The 13,034-nt window shown below is 42.4% G+C and overlaps 1 protein-coding gene across 10 annotated transcripts in view; it reads left to right on the top strand.

Moving 5' to 3' along the window:
- Positions 1 to 12,745, top strand: part of tp63 (tumor protein p63) — a 33,506-nt gene extending 20,761 nt beyond the window's left edge. For 7 of the 10 annotated variants that reach the window (XM_025054240.1, XM_017041915.2, XM_008338584.3 and 4 more), the window contains 11 exons: positions 4,149 to 4,155; positions 5,758 to 5,944; positions 6,021 to 6,136; positions 6,375 to 6,484; positions 6,569 to 6,705; positions 6,872 to 6,954; positions 7,501 to 7,625; positions 9,768 to 9,913; positions 10,186 to 10,333; positions 11,195 to 11,288; positions 11,393 to 12,745. In XM_025054240.1, the coding sequence (XP_024910008.1) occupies positions 4,149 to 4,155; positions 5,758 to 5,944; positions 6,021 to 6,136; positions 6,375 to 6,484; positions 6,569 to 6,705; positions 6,872 to 6,954; positions 7,501 to 7,625; positions 9,768 to 9,913; positions 10,186 to 10,333; positions 11,195 to 11,288; positions 11,393 to 11,689 (1,450 nt within the window). In that variant the 3' untranslated portion in view covers positions 11,690 to 12,745. The remainder of the gene's footprint in view (positions 1 to 4,148; positions 4,156 to 5,757; positions 5,945 to 6,020; positions 6,137 to 6,374; positions 6,485 to 6,568; positions 6,706 to 6,871; positions 6,955 to 7,500; positions 7,626 to 9,767; positions 9,914 to 10,185; positions 10,334 to 11,194; positions 11,289 to 11,392) is intronic. The other 3 variants (XM_017041922.2, XM_008338587.3, XM_025054242.1) reach the window with 2 other exon arrangements.
- The last annotated feature ends 289 nt before the right edge of the window (positions 12,746 to 13,034 follow it).

Here is a 13,034-nt window from a genome sequence, read left to right as displayed (position 1 = left end):
TTTTTAACATGCATAACATCATTTGGCCATGCATAACAGTGATGAGGTAAAATGGCTTGTTGTGTTTAGAAATGTTTCTCCTCGTTAGAGAAGAAATCGTTGTTTTTATATCACTGTATAGAGTATGCAGCTCGAAGTAGTAGTTTGAAAATGTAAAGGCCAAAGTTTAATACAGAACAGTTGACCTATTTACTGCAAGAGGCAAAAGTCTGTGGTTTGAATCCTGATGTGTTTTTTCTATGTGTGCAAGTTTCTTTTGGTTACAAAAGAAACTTGGAGTAAAGTTTCATTTTTAATCCTAAATTTAGGGGAACAGTACATTAATGTTCCCCTAAAAGGGCTTACGGTCCTTTTATGTACAGTATAATTAAAAAGCACCATAAATAATGGAATGATGGAAATTTACCACAATAATAAATTTCCACTCCGAATGTGATAGCTGCCTTCAGAACCTGACCTCCCCTGGTGAGAACATTCAAAGTAGCTAATAAAAAGAGACATTTTGACTCATGATTCTTCATCTTGAGATTTGTGCTTTAGGCACATTTTGGTACATATCAGTCCTGTGTTGCACAATCCTGTTTGGCATGAAAGAAATTCAGCGAACATCCCCGTCTACAAATCATAAGTAAAACCTACTTTGCCTAAACCTTAGACTTTCACCTGTAAATTTGTAATATGTTCTGCATTTAATGCATAGATCGCCCACGGATTCATCGTTGATTTGAGTGGTTGGTTCTCAGTGAGAAAAGTTTAGTGAAGTTCAGACTTCAGCTGAAGCACAACACAGTCAAGGTTCCTTGTTGATGATAGAGGTAAACACATTTAACGGTTAGTCCAGGTGTGGTGATGTCCTGTGCAGCCAGATATCACCATCTGATGCTCCATAAAGCTACACGACCGGCTCTTCCTGCTCTGTCATTATGTATGACAAGGCCGAGGGACAGCTGTTGCATCAGAGCGCTGATGGCTGGGTCGTTTATGCTCCGGAGCGGCACGACTCTGCAGTTATGTGTACGTACTTAGTGAACCGTGGTGGACATAGCTTTACTCTGATTTTGTTATTTTAAATGTCGACCAGGATGTCTAAATGTACTGGTTGTTAATTTTAAGGTCTTGTCTTTGTGGGAGTTAAAAGCCATATAAAATGGAAATGGTAATTAATGGTAATCAAAAAAAAAAAAAAATCAGTAATTACAATTGGATTAAAGAAATTGCCACACCACACCTGCTGTTTTAAAACCTGCTAAACATAAGGCATTGCCTCGATTGTGTCTTCCAAGTAAACAGCCTGAACTCAGGGAGTGCTGGGCGATCTTCCCTAAGTGTGGGATTGTGACATTTACCTATTTCCCAGACTGCCTCGCTCTTCCCTCTCATTTTCACCATCAAAAAAACAAAAGTGTTTTTCTGATGTGCAACTGCGTGTAGGTGAGGAGTGTGGTTAGTGAGAGGCACGCCCCAAAACCTAGGATACAGGATATGTCATAGACTCTGTGTCCCACAGTCATAACCAATGATGTAAGACTGGTTATTTTGGGTTGATTTCATATATAACGTTTTGGATTTGAAATCAATGATTCAACAACCTTCATGCTTCAGTGTGTTAAGGAAGAGATTTTGTTTAAAAACATTGACATGCGTACGATATATATTTATTTGTTATCATCTAAAAAACATAATAATAATAATGCACAGTTCAAGTTGAATCTTGACGTTGAAACTTTAAGTATTTTGACTCATTAGTGAATTCGTTGCAGGAATATATTTTGCCAACTTGCCGTGCTGTTGAACTTTATACTTGTTTCTATTCAATTTACATCGTTTGATTCTTTTGTCATTCATTGGCCTGGATGAAAAACACCCACCAGCACTACCCTATTATACAGTTTATGTCACTAAAATCCTTCCACTTAATCCCTCTACTGTGCAGAGATAGTGATTTCAGGGATGGCTCACATCTCGGAGGGAACTCGTTCACGTGATTTCGGGAGATCTGTCGCAAAGCTCTCATAATCTCAAGGGTGTAGTTTGACTGTTGGCCTGATGGACGGATAGCAGTGAACCTCTGAAGAAGTCACCAGGACGGCTTTGCTCTTTGCAAAGGTCTGCTAATGCTCACCTTTTTGAAGGCCTGTGGGATCTTCCAAAGGTCTTAACACGACTGTGTACTGAAGCTTTTTGATGACTGTTCTCATGGAGACACACCTAATCTTTAACCCACACCTTAACATCTCACTGTCTGGGATGACTGTGACACACGCACGCGTTCACACAAAGATACAACATCTCAACATTTCCCAGAACTGCTCCCACACTGTTTCCTCGTTGGCAATCACCATTGTTTCCCCGCCTTTATTATTTATGAGAAAAACACACAGATCTGTCACACGAATACAGGAAAAACCGGCGTTTGGCTCTAGGTTCTTCACCCGACTAAATTAATCGAAGCGTTGCAAACAAGGCAGCAGTCGGCGTTAAACATTGGGCTCGAGATCGGTTACTTTTGTCGTGCGTACTCACTGCCTCCATGTATTGTCGTCAAAGGAGAGGAATGTCACGGTTAGGGCTATCGGTGGGGTGCTGCGGAGCTTGGGGGATTACAGTAATGGATTGAGGGCCTGTAGATAATACTTGTGTAAATACTCTGTGCCTCTTTCCTGAACCCTGTGCTCCCGGAGTGGGCTCTGTCTTTTTGAGAGAGTTAAGCTTGATGGTTGCATCTCACATTGCGCCGGAGGAGGAGGAGGGCCGTTGAATGCTCAAAGAGAAGAGTGTTCTAGCGAAAGGAAGCAAGACTCAGCTTGCCCCTGGAACATCTGCGGGCCCATCCCACGCCTCACAAGATGGGGCCGAGACTTGTTTGTGTCAAGAAGCTTGTCACGACTCGCCCGTCGCAAGAAGACGTCCTGTGAGCTGTAGATGGGAAAAGGTGGAAGTACAAAAGAAAGTTTAATTATAATATTTTATGTGGGAAAGAGCATTTTGTGTCAGATTTGGTGATAGGCAGGTTAGAATAATAAACAACGACAGAGGACAGAAATGTGGTGTAAAAAAATGAGTTTGTTGCGAGTAAAAAAATCGTACTGTTATCAAAAGTCACTGTTTGATTATCGATGTGAGGAATTAAACCAACACGTTTGAAGTTTCAGGCCTTAAGAAAAACATGTTCACATCCGTATGAATGAAAGGAGATCAGCAATATTAACAAGTGGAGAGGGCAAGCATCCCTAAGTGTGACAGAGGCATATTTGACACATGCTTCACAGATGTGACCCTGCACGTCAATACGTAGGTTTGCCTTGGGACAGGTGTCAGCGAGAATAAAGACAGGGTCACTATTGAGACAAATGACTACAACACAGCGTCACTTATTAGCCGAAGGTTTTGGTTGTGTATTTTAGTTTACCTTGAGCCATCGTTTTATCCTGAGAAGTCTATGTTCTAACTTTGATTTAAAAGGGGGAAAAAAATCTGTCGACCGAGGGGGAAAAAAACATCCTGAGTAATATTGCTGAATTAAATAGGTTTGGGAGAAGCTCCAGGCATGACATGACATGTCAGGTATGAGGCAGACAAGACCAGAGGCGCCAAACAGTGCTTGTTTAAGGTCTGATGTTTGTCAGGACTTGACTTCTGCATGCGCCCGCAGCGCTTGTCAGAGAGAAAAGAACGCCACAGCTGTGGGCCTGCCTCGACTCGCGCTGCACGGGAAGTGTGTGTTTTGTGTGTTCAAGTGCTGTATATGTTAGAAAGTAATCCCATACGCGTAGCCATGTTTGTGTTCCTGAACAAATGGTATTTAGCGATTTTTGTAAGAATGCATATATAGTATTATAACGTCGGTTTTCCAAACTGAAGGGGTTAACCGGCCACAGTTTGTGTGGACGTGGGCGTCGCGGCAGCAGTAAAGACGACAGTGTTTGTAAATACAGCTTCTGCCGCTCATTCAATATGTTTTTTTGCCCAACGTGCCAGACGAACAACGCGTCACGTGCGGCTCCTGTAAACACTTGGAAATGGTTGCGATTAAGCAGCTCAGCAGTTGGGAACCGTGCGTTTCGCATTGTGACCAAAGAAAGACTCATAATTACATGTTAACACCTGAACACCGCACCCTGTTTGAGCCACTGAATCCCATCAGTCAACTGGACGGCCTCCACCCTCAGCAGCGTTAGTTTTAGCTCGGCCTCTGCTTTCAGCAGTCAGCGGCGGCGGCTTCAGCTCTCGACGCTGAGCAAACACGGCAGCGGCAGCGCATAACTCTGTGCCCATACTTTGTAGCTGCAGGGCTGAGGCGGTTTTACAATGTGTGTGTGCAAAGCGGTGATTTTGAGACGGCAGGATACGATCTACGAGGCCTCAACTGTGTGATTAAATCTCGCTGTTTAGAGTTGCCTTCAACTGTACAAAAACAAGAGCCAGGTATAAAGTCTACACACCAACCATTCAGACTCGACTTTTGTTTTACTCTTTGTCTCGTGCTCCCTCCTTTTCTTTCCCTCTGCTTGCATTCCCCACCTCATTTAAGTGATTGACAGAAGTGCACAGGGAGTATCAGGTTTGAAGCGGGAGGACAACTACAAACGTTTGTCTTGTTTTTTTGTTCTTCTACTTGTTGTTCTTGGTGTTATTTAAAAAAATTGAATTGTCTTCTTCTTTCTGTTCTTTTCAAAATCAAAAATCGTCTTCTTTTAAACTCCTCTGACATTTGAGGAAGAATCATTTCACTCGTCGCAAATGCCTCAGAGCTTGAACTGTCAGCATATCATGTTAACTGGAGGTGTGTTGAAACAGAGTCCTCTTAGACTGATTTAGTTTTATCCTCCAGTTTATACTGAGGTCACAGGGACTCATTAACCGGCCCGCGAGAGTAGATCCAACCATCTCCATACAGAGCTTAGTAGTTGGTAGTGAGGCATTGTACGTTAGAGATGAGAAGGAGTGTGTCTTGAGTCTGCCCTGATGAAAGGTAAGGCATGTGCCCGGGGATCCAAGTGTAAAATGTTCACGCCAAGTTTGCGCAACATTTAAACTTTGCACCGGCAGGTATGGAGAAGAATGGGTTGCCTTTGGAACTAAACGTAATCAAGGTGGAATTTTTTTTTGTCTGCGTGTATTCCCCCCTCCCCTTTTTGTAAATGTATTTTTCTACATACAGACACTCTCCTCTTCAAACTCAGACTCTGTTATTAGTAACGAGGAATTCTTTCTGAACAACCACAGCTACATCCTGGGTTCTCGACACCCAGTGCACACACTTAAAAGTTTTACCAGTTTGGCAACTGACTCTGACTCTTGTGTTTGACCCTTTACTCCTGCAATTAAAACAAAAAAAAGAAATAGCTCCGCACGTAAAGCTGGACCCAAATGTTCACCTGCAGGGCTGTTCAGAGGTTCTGCCGTGCCTGACGATCGGCCTGTAGGAGTACCAGTGGGCTACTCCTCTTTTGGAAGATGAAAGCCATGCCTAGTGTAATTGTGGCTGGAAGGGGTCAATTTTATGGTGCTTCCCAAGAAGTCCCACGGGCTCTCTGCCTCTCACAACCAAAGTGTGTGTGTGCGCGCGCCTTTATTTGGGCAGGTTATAATCACAGTCTTGTCTATAAACCTTGTGCTGCAGGGGAAACGCAAGAAGTTCACAGGTGAAGACGGTGATCGTTAGCGAACTGATGTCTAGTTTTGAAATGTAGATGAAAAAGTCATTTTTACAGCCCCTCAGCAGCATCTTTGTCTTTGTGTTCTTCTCCCCTCTAGTACTCCACCGATCTGAAGAAGTTGTACTGCCAAATCGCCAAAACGTGTCCCATTCAGATCAAGGTCCTGACTACACCCCCCCAGGGCGCCGTGGTCCGAGCCATGCCTGTTTATAAGAAAGCCGAACATGTGACCGAAGTGGTTAAACGCTGCCCAAACCACGAGCTGAGCCGCGAGTTCAACGACGGTGAGTTCTGAGTTTCTTTATTGTAAAACATGTCACTCAGTTGACCTAATCAGTAACACCTGACCCTCCCTCCCAGGTCAAATCGCACCTCCCAGTCACCTGATCCGTGTGGAGGGGAACAGCCATGCCCAGTATGTGGAGGACTCCATCACTGGAAGACAGAGTGTTTTAGTGCCTTACGAACCTCCACAGGTGAGCACGAGCGAAACAGAGCCGGTCGTAGCGGTATTTGGTTTTTGGACTGTATGGAATGAAGTGCTTCTCCCAATTGACATTGTAACAAAATAAAAAGGTTAACTGTAATGGTAAAAGTGCTGTTTTATTTTAAGTAATTTTAGAGAAAAAACAAACTAATATATATATAAAATATAATTTTTTTTCCACGCATTTTGAAGGGCTGTCACTCACCTGAATTAATGTTTCTCCTCAGGTTGGAACAGAATTCACCACAATCCTATACAACTTCATGTGCAACTCCAGCTGTGTGGGTGGAATGAACAGACGCCCCATTCTCATCATTGTCACCCTGGAAACCAGAGAGTAAGAGACAAACTTTTTCTCCTCATCCTCTAGAGGCGCCGGTCCTGGTCGTAAGTTGTTTCTGACCGCGCTCTTGTCTGTCAGCGGTCAAGTATTAGGCCGTCGGTGCTTTGAAGCCAGGATCTGCGCCTGTCCGGGCAGAGACCGCAAGGCGGACGAGGACAGCATTCGCAAGCAGCACGTAACAGACGCCACAAAGAGCAGCGATGGTACGAAACGCCGTAAGTAGTGCCGGTGCCGGTGACGGGCTGACGACTTTTCGGTGCGGTCGGTGTTGGGGGACCTCTGCTGCTCTTTCCTGTTTTTCTACCTGCTGCTTTGGCTCAGATCAGCTTTTCAACACACGGTCTTTGAACTTAAGCATTTTTTCTTCTCCTCGTGTTTCAGCTTTTCGCCAGGTTTCCCATGGCATACAGATGTCAACTATCAAAAAGAGAAGATCCACAGACGAGGAGGTGTTCTGTTTGCCCGTAGGTGTTTGTTTTTTCCCCCATATGTTCACACCTTGTGTGTGTACGTGTGTGTACACTTTGATACTGTTGGGGGGGCCCGTAAATGTATCAGTGGAACTAATATAATTTTTTATATAATAAAAATTGGAGTTGAACTCACACATCACACACTTTATCCAGTGTGTACCCGAGCTCTGTTTACATCCAATAAAAAGTAAAAGTTAATAAAAGTCCTGAACACACAAACAAGGATTGAGGAGGTGTGCGCAAGGGATTTATTATTTTCAGGGAGAGGGCTCTGACATTTAGCTAGTATTGCATATCTAGCACAGCTAGTATGGACTAGTAACCATTATATTGTTATTGCAAACTTTAAGGATAATCTTGTGTTTCATTGAATGTTTTGAGGGATGAGGCTTTTGAGCAAATATTTTTCTTTTTTTTTGAGAATTAGCCTTTGGCAACTTGACATTTAAGCTAGGAACTGAAAATATCAGATTTGTTTATTGCCTTCTAGTCTAAGCCTCTCACCAACCAACACCATCTTCTTCTTTGTCACTCCAGATCAAGGGCCGTGAAATTTACGAGATGTTGGTAAAAATCAAAGAATCTTTGGAGCTGATGCAGTTTCTTCCACAGCACACCATAGAATCGTACCGGCAGCAGCAACAAAATCTCCTCCAGAAACAGTGAGTAATGGATTTTGAGCATTCTGTTGTTCTCTGGCCAATTGTTTCTCGCAAGAGATTCTGCACCGTAGTCTTCGCATTTCGCTGACTTCTTTGTTCTCCCTTATTATTAAATCTTAAATGAAGTAAATTATTTGTTTTAGACTAGAATCTTTTTTTAACCTTTTACTCAGTAAAAGTTACTCGATCGATTTAACAATGCAGATTCACCTGCTGGCGTGAAAGCGGATGCTGCTGTTAAAGGCGGGTAGCGGGTGGTGTCAGCGCTAACAAATGAAGTTTGATAATAATTGCCCTTAAATGGATGTTGCTCAGTGACTCGTGGCAGCTGTGACTTTTCCGAGGTTTTGCTCAGTGCAAGCGGATTCGACGAAGGGTGGAAATTTACGTGGAGTAGAGCCATTTTATTTTTATTTTATTTTTTACCTGTCACGGGACACGAGCCAAAGCTGATGAATCGTGACAAATGTAGCTGGCTATGCTTTGTTGAGGAGAAGCTTCCAAACATTTGTGGTAACGCCTTTAGCTGCTCTGCCAGGTTTGCACAACAGAACCCACAAAAAAAAAAAAAATCTGTGCCTCGACCTCATCTATTACTATTCACGTGAGCATAATTAAAAGTGTCTCAGAAACGCACACAAACACACACATACACACACGCCCATTTCACCTTAAGCTAAAAAGAGGAGATGGGTGTAAACGATAGTTTGAGACCCATGATGATAATTACTGCTTACACTTCCGTCAAGTTTACCCTTGGACAGTTTTTTACTTTACGTTTGTTACATTTGAAAATGGCATTTTAGTTTGTGACAAAAATGTAAGCATTTTATAATAATGTAATGATGATAGGAAAGATATACTACACTAGATANTTCAGTAGTCTTTTTAGAATATTGTCCCTTATGGGCTCTTGGTTTGTGTTTGCTCTGAGGTTCCAAACTCAAACAAGTCTTTGTTTCGGTGTCAACCTGAAATATTTCTCTCAACAACCGCTGCTTCACGGCTGGTTTTCTCATCACCGTGTCTGTCAGCGCTGTTAGCAGTGAACCGCTGAGATTTATTTCTGCATAGTGCCATCGCCTGGACAATTTGTGCAACTGCAACACAAAGGTCTAGGGCTTGTTTTTTTGTGTGTAATGTAAAATAATTGAAATAGTTCTCCTCCTCTCTGGTCCCTCTTTGAAATCTTTTTCTCGTCCGTTCTCCTTTTTTCTCGAGCCCTTATTTTCCCTTTTTCTCCCTTTTTCCGATTTCCTCTTCCGCAGTCTGATAAAAACCCGACTCGGTAGCCGCATCCTGGAGTCTGCGGGAGAGCAGAGGCGGCGCTGCAGCTTCTCCTGAAATCTCCATTCCTCCTCCTTCTGCTCCTTCCTCCTTGATACACGGACTTCCTCCCTGTGTTCTTCTTAATCAAGCTTCCTTTTTTTTCTGAACTTTTCTGCTCCATCTTGGGATTCAACACCAAGGATATGAAACTGAAACTTTTTGTTGTTTAATTCTGCTGCTGCTGCTGTTTTAGAATTCCGCCGAGTTGAGGTAGCACCAGCTTAGGCTAAAGCGTCACAATCTGGACTTTGTTTACTCTAAAATCTATGGATGGTTTCTTAACTTTTAGATCGTTATTTTGCATGATTTTAATCAAAGCTGTCTTATAATAATTTGACACTTTTCATTGGAAGCCTTTGAACAGGGCTTTTAGCTTGAATGGTAATTTGTAACCTTATGAAAGCTAAATGTATTTTGTGAGCTGGCCTCGTTTAATCTGTTAAATTGGACCTCGGGTAAAAATAATTATCTTTTTTTTTACTAATGCTGGTCATGTTTTATAAAATCACTGCAGGACAGTCATAACATATGTTTTATTAGAAGCTAGAGACGTGTTTTGTATAAAATATATGTGAACGTATAATTCTTTTTGACAGACATTTTCAATACAGTGTGGCTGCTGCAATATATAATAAAATGAAATATTTGTTTTGCTTGAAATTTTTTGTTTTCATTGGGGTTTGTCCATACGGAAACGTGGATGAAAATTAAAGTTGATGCTGGTGTAGGAGGTGGTATAAAGTAACATCAATAACTGATGTTATAATTACATGATGTGAAAAGGCTAAGCACGTTTTTTGTCTTCCTCTCCAGGACTTCGATACCGTCTCAGCCCTGCTTTGGCTCCAGTTCCCCCACTCACGGAAAAGTCAACAAGCTGCCCTCTGTCAGCCAGCTCATCAACCCACAGCAGCGCAACACCCTCACCCCGTCCAGCATGTCCGGAGGCCTCACTGACAGTAAGTGTTGGCCCCTTTTGTTTTTGTCTTCCTGCTGTTTTCCTCTTCCTCCTGGGCTTATTGTAGGTTCATATACAGTATGTAGACGCACACAAAAAAGCTCCTTCCTCGCACACAGTGTAAGAATTTGATTCTTTCCACCTTAAAACAGCGCAACACTCTGTGAACGGAGTGTTGTGTCAACAGTAGATTGTCCATTGTGGTGTTTCTGAAAGTCTAAACTCCCAGAGCAGTAAGAGGAAATTTCACAGCAGCTGCCTTTGTCTCTGCAGTGACTCCCATGATGGGGACCCCCATTCCCATGAACGCTGACATGAGTTCACTGAGCCCCACACACGCTCTGCAGCCACAGCTCCCCCTGGTGCCTTCCTCCCATTGCACCCCTCCACCTCCATATCCCATGGACAGCAGCATCTCCAGGTACTTTAGCGAAGCACTGACTTTTGAAGGAGCAAGTTTCAGATAGTCCAAAGAGTGTGCCCTACTTTTAACATGAAATTGACTGCTCCGCTAAATTTTAAATGTTCACATAAGGCAACACTACACATATCAAGACCCCAGGATGGCTGAAAGGAAAGCAGTAACGAGGATTAACGTTCATTTTGTGAATTTGAAGCTGTATTCAATATCTGGAAAACTCTAAGATCAATTAAATAAAAAAGAAACACCATGCAATATCATTTTAAAATAAGGAAGGATTAATCTTTGATTTTAACCTGCCTTCCACTGATTTGTCTTTATTCTGTCCTTTCATCTATCCTTAGTTTTGTGTCTACTAATATTTGCTTTAATGGACTGAGGGTATAATAAAAACAGGCATTTGAAAAAGAATGTTAAATAACCCACTTACACTAATAGGCTTGACAGACAGTGTTTTGAGACAATACATTTGTTTTAATAGAAATAAGAAATTAACAGATTATTGACATTAGAATTAGGATATTGTGTATTGAGATACATATCTCAGCAAACATTTACCTAGTTGGCCCATGTAGTACTTTACAGGTTCCCCCTAAGTACCACCAGAGGGAGCTCAAGTAACAGCAGTTGTACGAGGAAACCACATTGTGACATCACATTGTAGTTTCAGTAATGTTGACGCCAAATTCAATTTAAACATCAAGTTAGGAGCAGCTCCATCACGGTGTCAAGCCGTAAATCCCTGCACATTAATAACCCGAAGGCTCCATCTGTTTCTCATACGTGGTTCAATGTTATTACAATGCGCGTGTTAAAAAGAAGAAGCCGAGTCTGAACGTCGCTCCTATGTTGCTCCCACAGCTTCCTTTTACGGCTGGGCTGCGCAGGCTGCTTGGACTACTTCACAGCACAGGGTCTAACCAACATCTACCAGATTGAGAACTATAACATGGAGGTGAGCCCTTGCCTATCCAACTCCAGTCAATTGATGGGTTAGAGAGAGAGAGAAGAGTGGCTCCGCCTGCGAATACTAACGCTCCCCTGTGTAATGACCAATAGGACCTGTCCAGACTGAAGATCCCCGCAGAGTTCCAGCACCTCATCTGGAAGGGCATCATTGAGCATCGACAGGCCATGGATTTTTCCCCACCTCCCCACATAGTGCGCACCACCAGCGGGGCCTCCACCGTCAGCGTGGGCTCCTCCGAGGCGCGCGGCGAACGCGTCATCGACGCCGTGCGCTTCACCCTGCGCCAGACCATATCTTTCCCACCACGGGACGAGTGGTCCGACTTTTCCTTCGACTTGGATTCTCGTCGCAACAAGCAACAGCGCATAAAGGAGGAGGGAGAGTAAGACCAACGCCGCTTCTCCTCCGTGTTGCCGTCTCGTTTCATAACCGCTGTTGGAACATTTCATTTAAAAAAAAAAAAAGAAAGAAAAAAATTTGGTAAGTGCAAATACCTGCTAAGAACAAGATATATATTTACATAGAAATGCACTTATTTTCATTGTCGTTCTGGTCGTTGTTACTACAGAAGCGAGTGGGGTTTGAGCAAATGTGCATTTTGTTTTGTTCTAGTTTCTTGAGAGCACTTAAGAAATGCAGAGAAAGTTCATTTGAGTTTGAACAAATGTTTATGATTCATTCCTGACGACTGCAAGCAGAACCCCGGCTAATGTTCCGCGCATGTAAGATTTTAGTACTCATTGGATTATATACCATCGTGGTTGTTACCTGTGGTTTTCAGTTGTTGCAGAAGTTATTGTTGATTGTATACATTGCAAACATTTCCTGTCAGAAGTATTATGTCACTTGATGGGCTATTTGTTTTCTGCTCTCGGTCCTGTATTTCTGTTGTTTTTTTTTATGTGTAACGCCAGGCCAGCGGCTCACTTTACTGCGTCAGGTTGTGAAGTACGTGTGTTTCAGCGACAGACTGTTCATTAGGTGTAGCCATATATAGGCCTAATGCTCTTGACCCAGTGTTTTCCAGTACAGTGATACTATGACTGATGTTTTGGTTTTTTTTTTTACTGCTGTGGTTTTTGTTTTTTTTATCTTGGTAATGTTTTGGAAGAGGTTTGTTTCTTTATGCAGTATAACTGGCCAAAACCTGATTTTATTGTATATAAATTTGTATAGTTTGTTATAAATTTCTCCCAGGAAAAAAACAGAACTCATGGAAAAAACATAGTGTGAATACGACATGGTAAATGTACCATTGTATTAATGCTGAAACAAATTGCATACGTATATAAGTGTGTTTACCTGCAGCCCATTTCATTTTTTTAAACTAGTTGGCCTTGGTAGAAAAGTAAACATTTGCATTTCATATTTTTGTAAAATGTATTGTAAATATGTTGCAATATACTAAGGGTATTTTGAAATAAATCTAAATAAATATCCATACTTTCTGTGTCGTACGCTTTTACAAACGCTTTATCAAATTATATAAAATGTTGGAGAGTTTTCAGGTATTTATCTATCCACCCCAAAGGGGGGTGCGGTGTCAAGTAAAGCGACCACGGGCCCGAACGATATGCCCGTTAAATGGTCACGTGAGTCGTTGGGCCCGCGGTGGAACGTTTAACTACATGAAGTACATTGTTAAATATCTCATGCTGGTTGGAGATATCCGGTTCCTAGAACCCGCCAGGAACTGATCAGGTGAAAAGTACGAGCTTCGGTATTTGTGTC

Source organism: Cynoglossus semilaevis, chromosome 2 (assembly GCF_000523025.1).
Source record: "Cynoglossus semilaevis isolate Cse_v1.0 chromosome 2, Cse_v1.0, whole genome shotgun sequence".
Taxonomy (NCBI): domain Eukaryota; kingdom Metazoa; phylum Chordata; class Actinopteri; order Pleuronectiformes; family Cynoglossidae; genus Cynoglossus; species Cynoglossus semilaevis.
The sequence above is the reverse complement of the archived record's forward strand: the minus strand, read 5'-3'. Positions and strand labels throughout refer to the sequence as shown.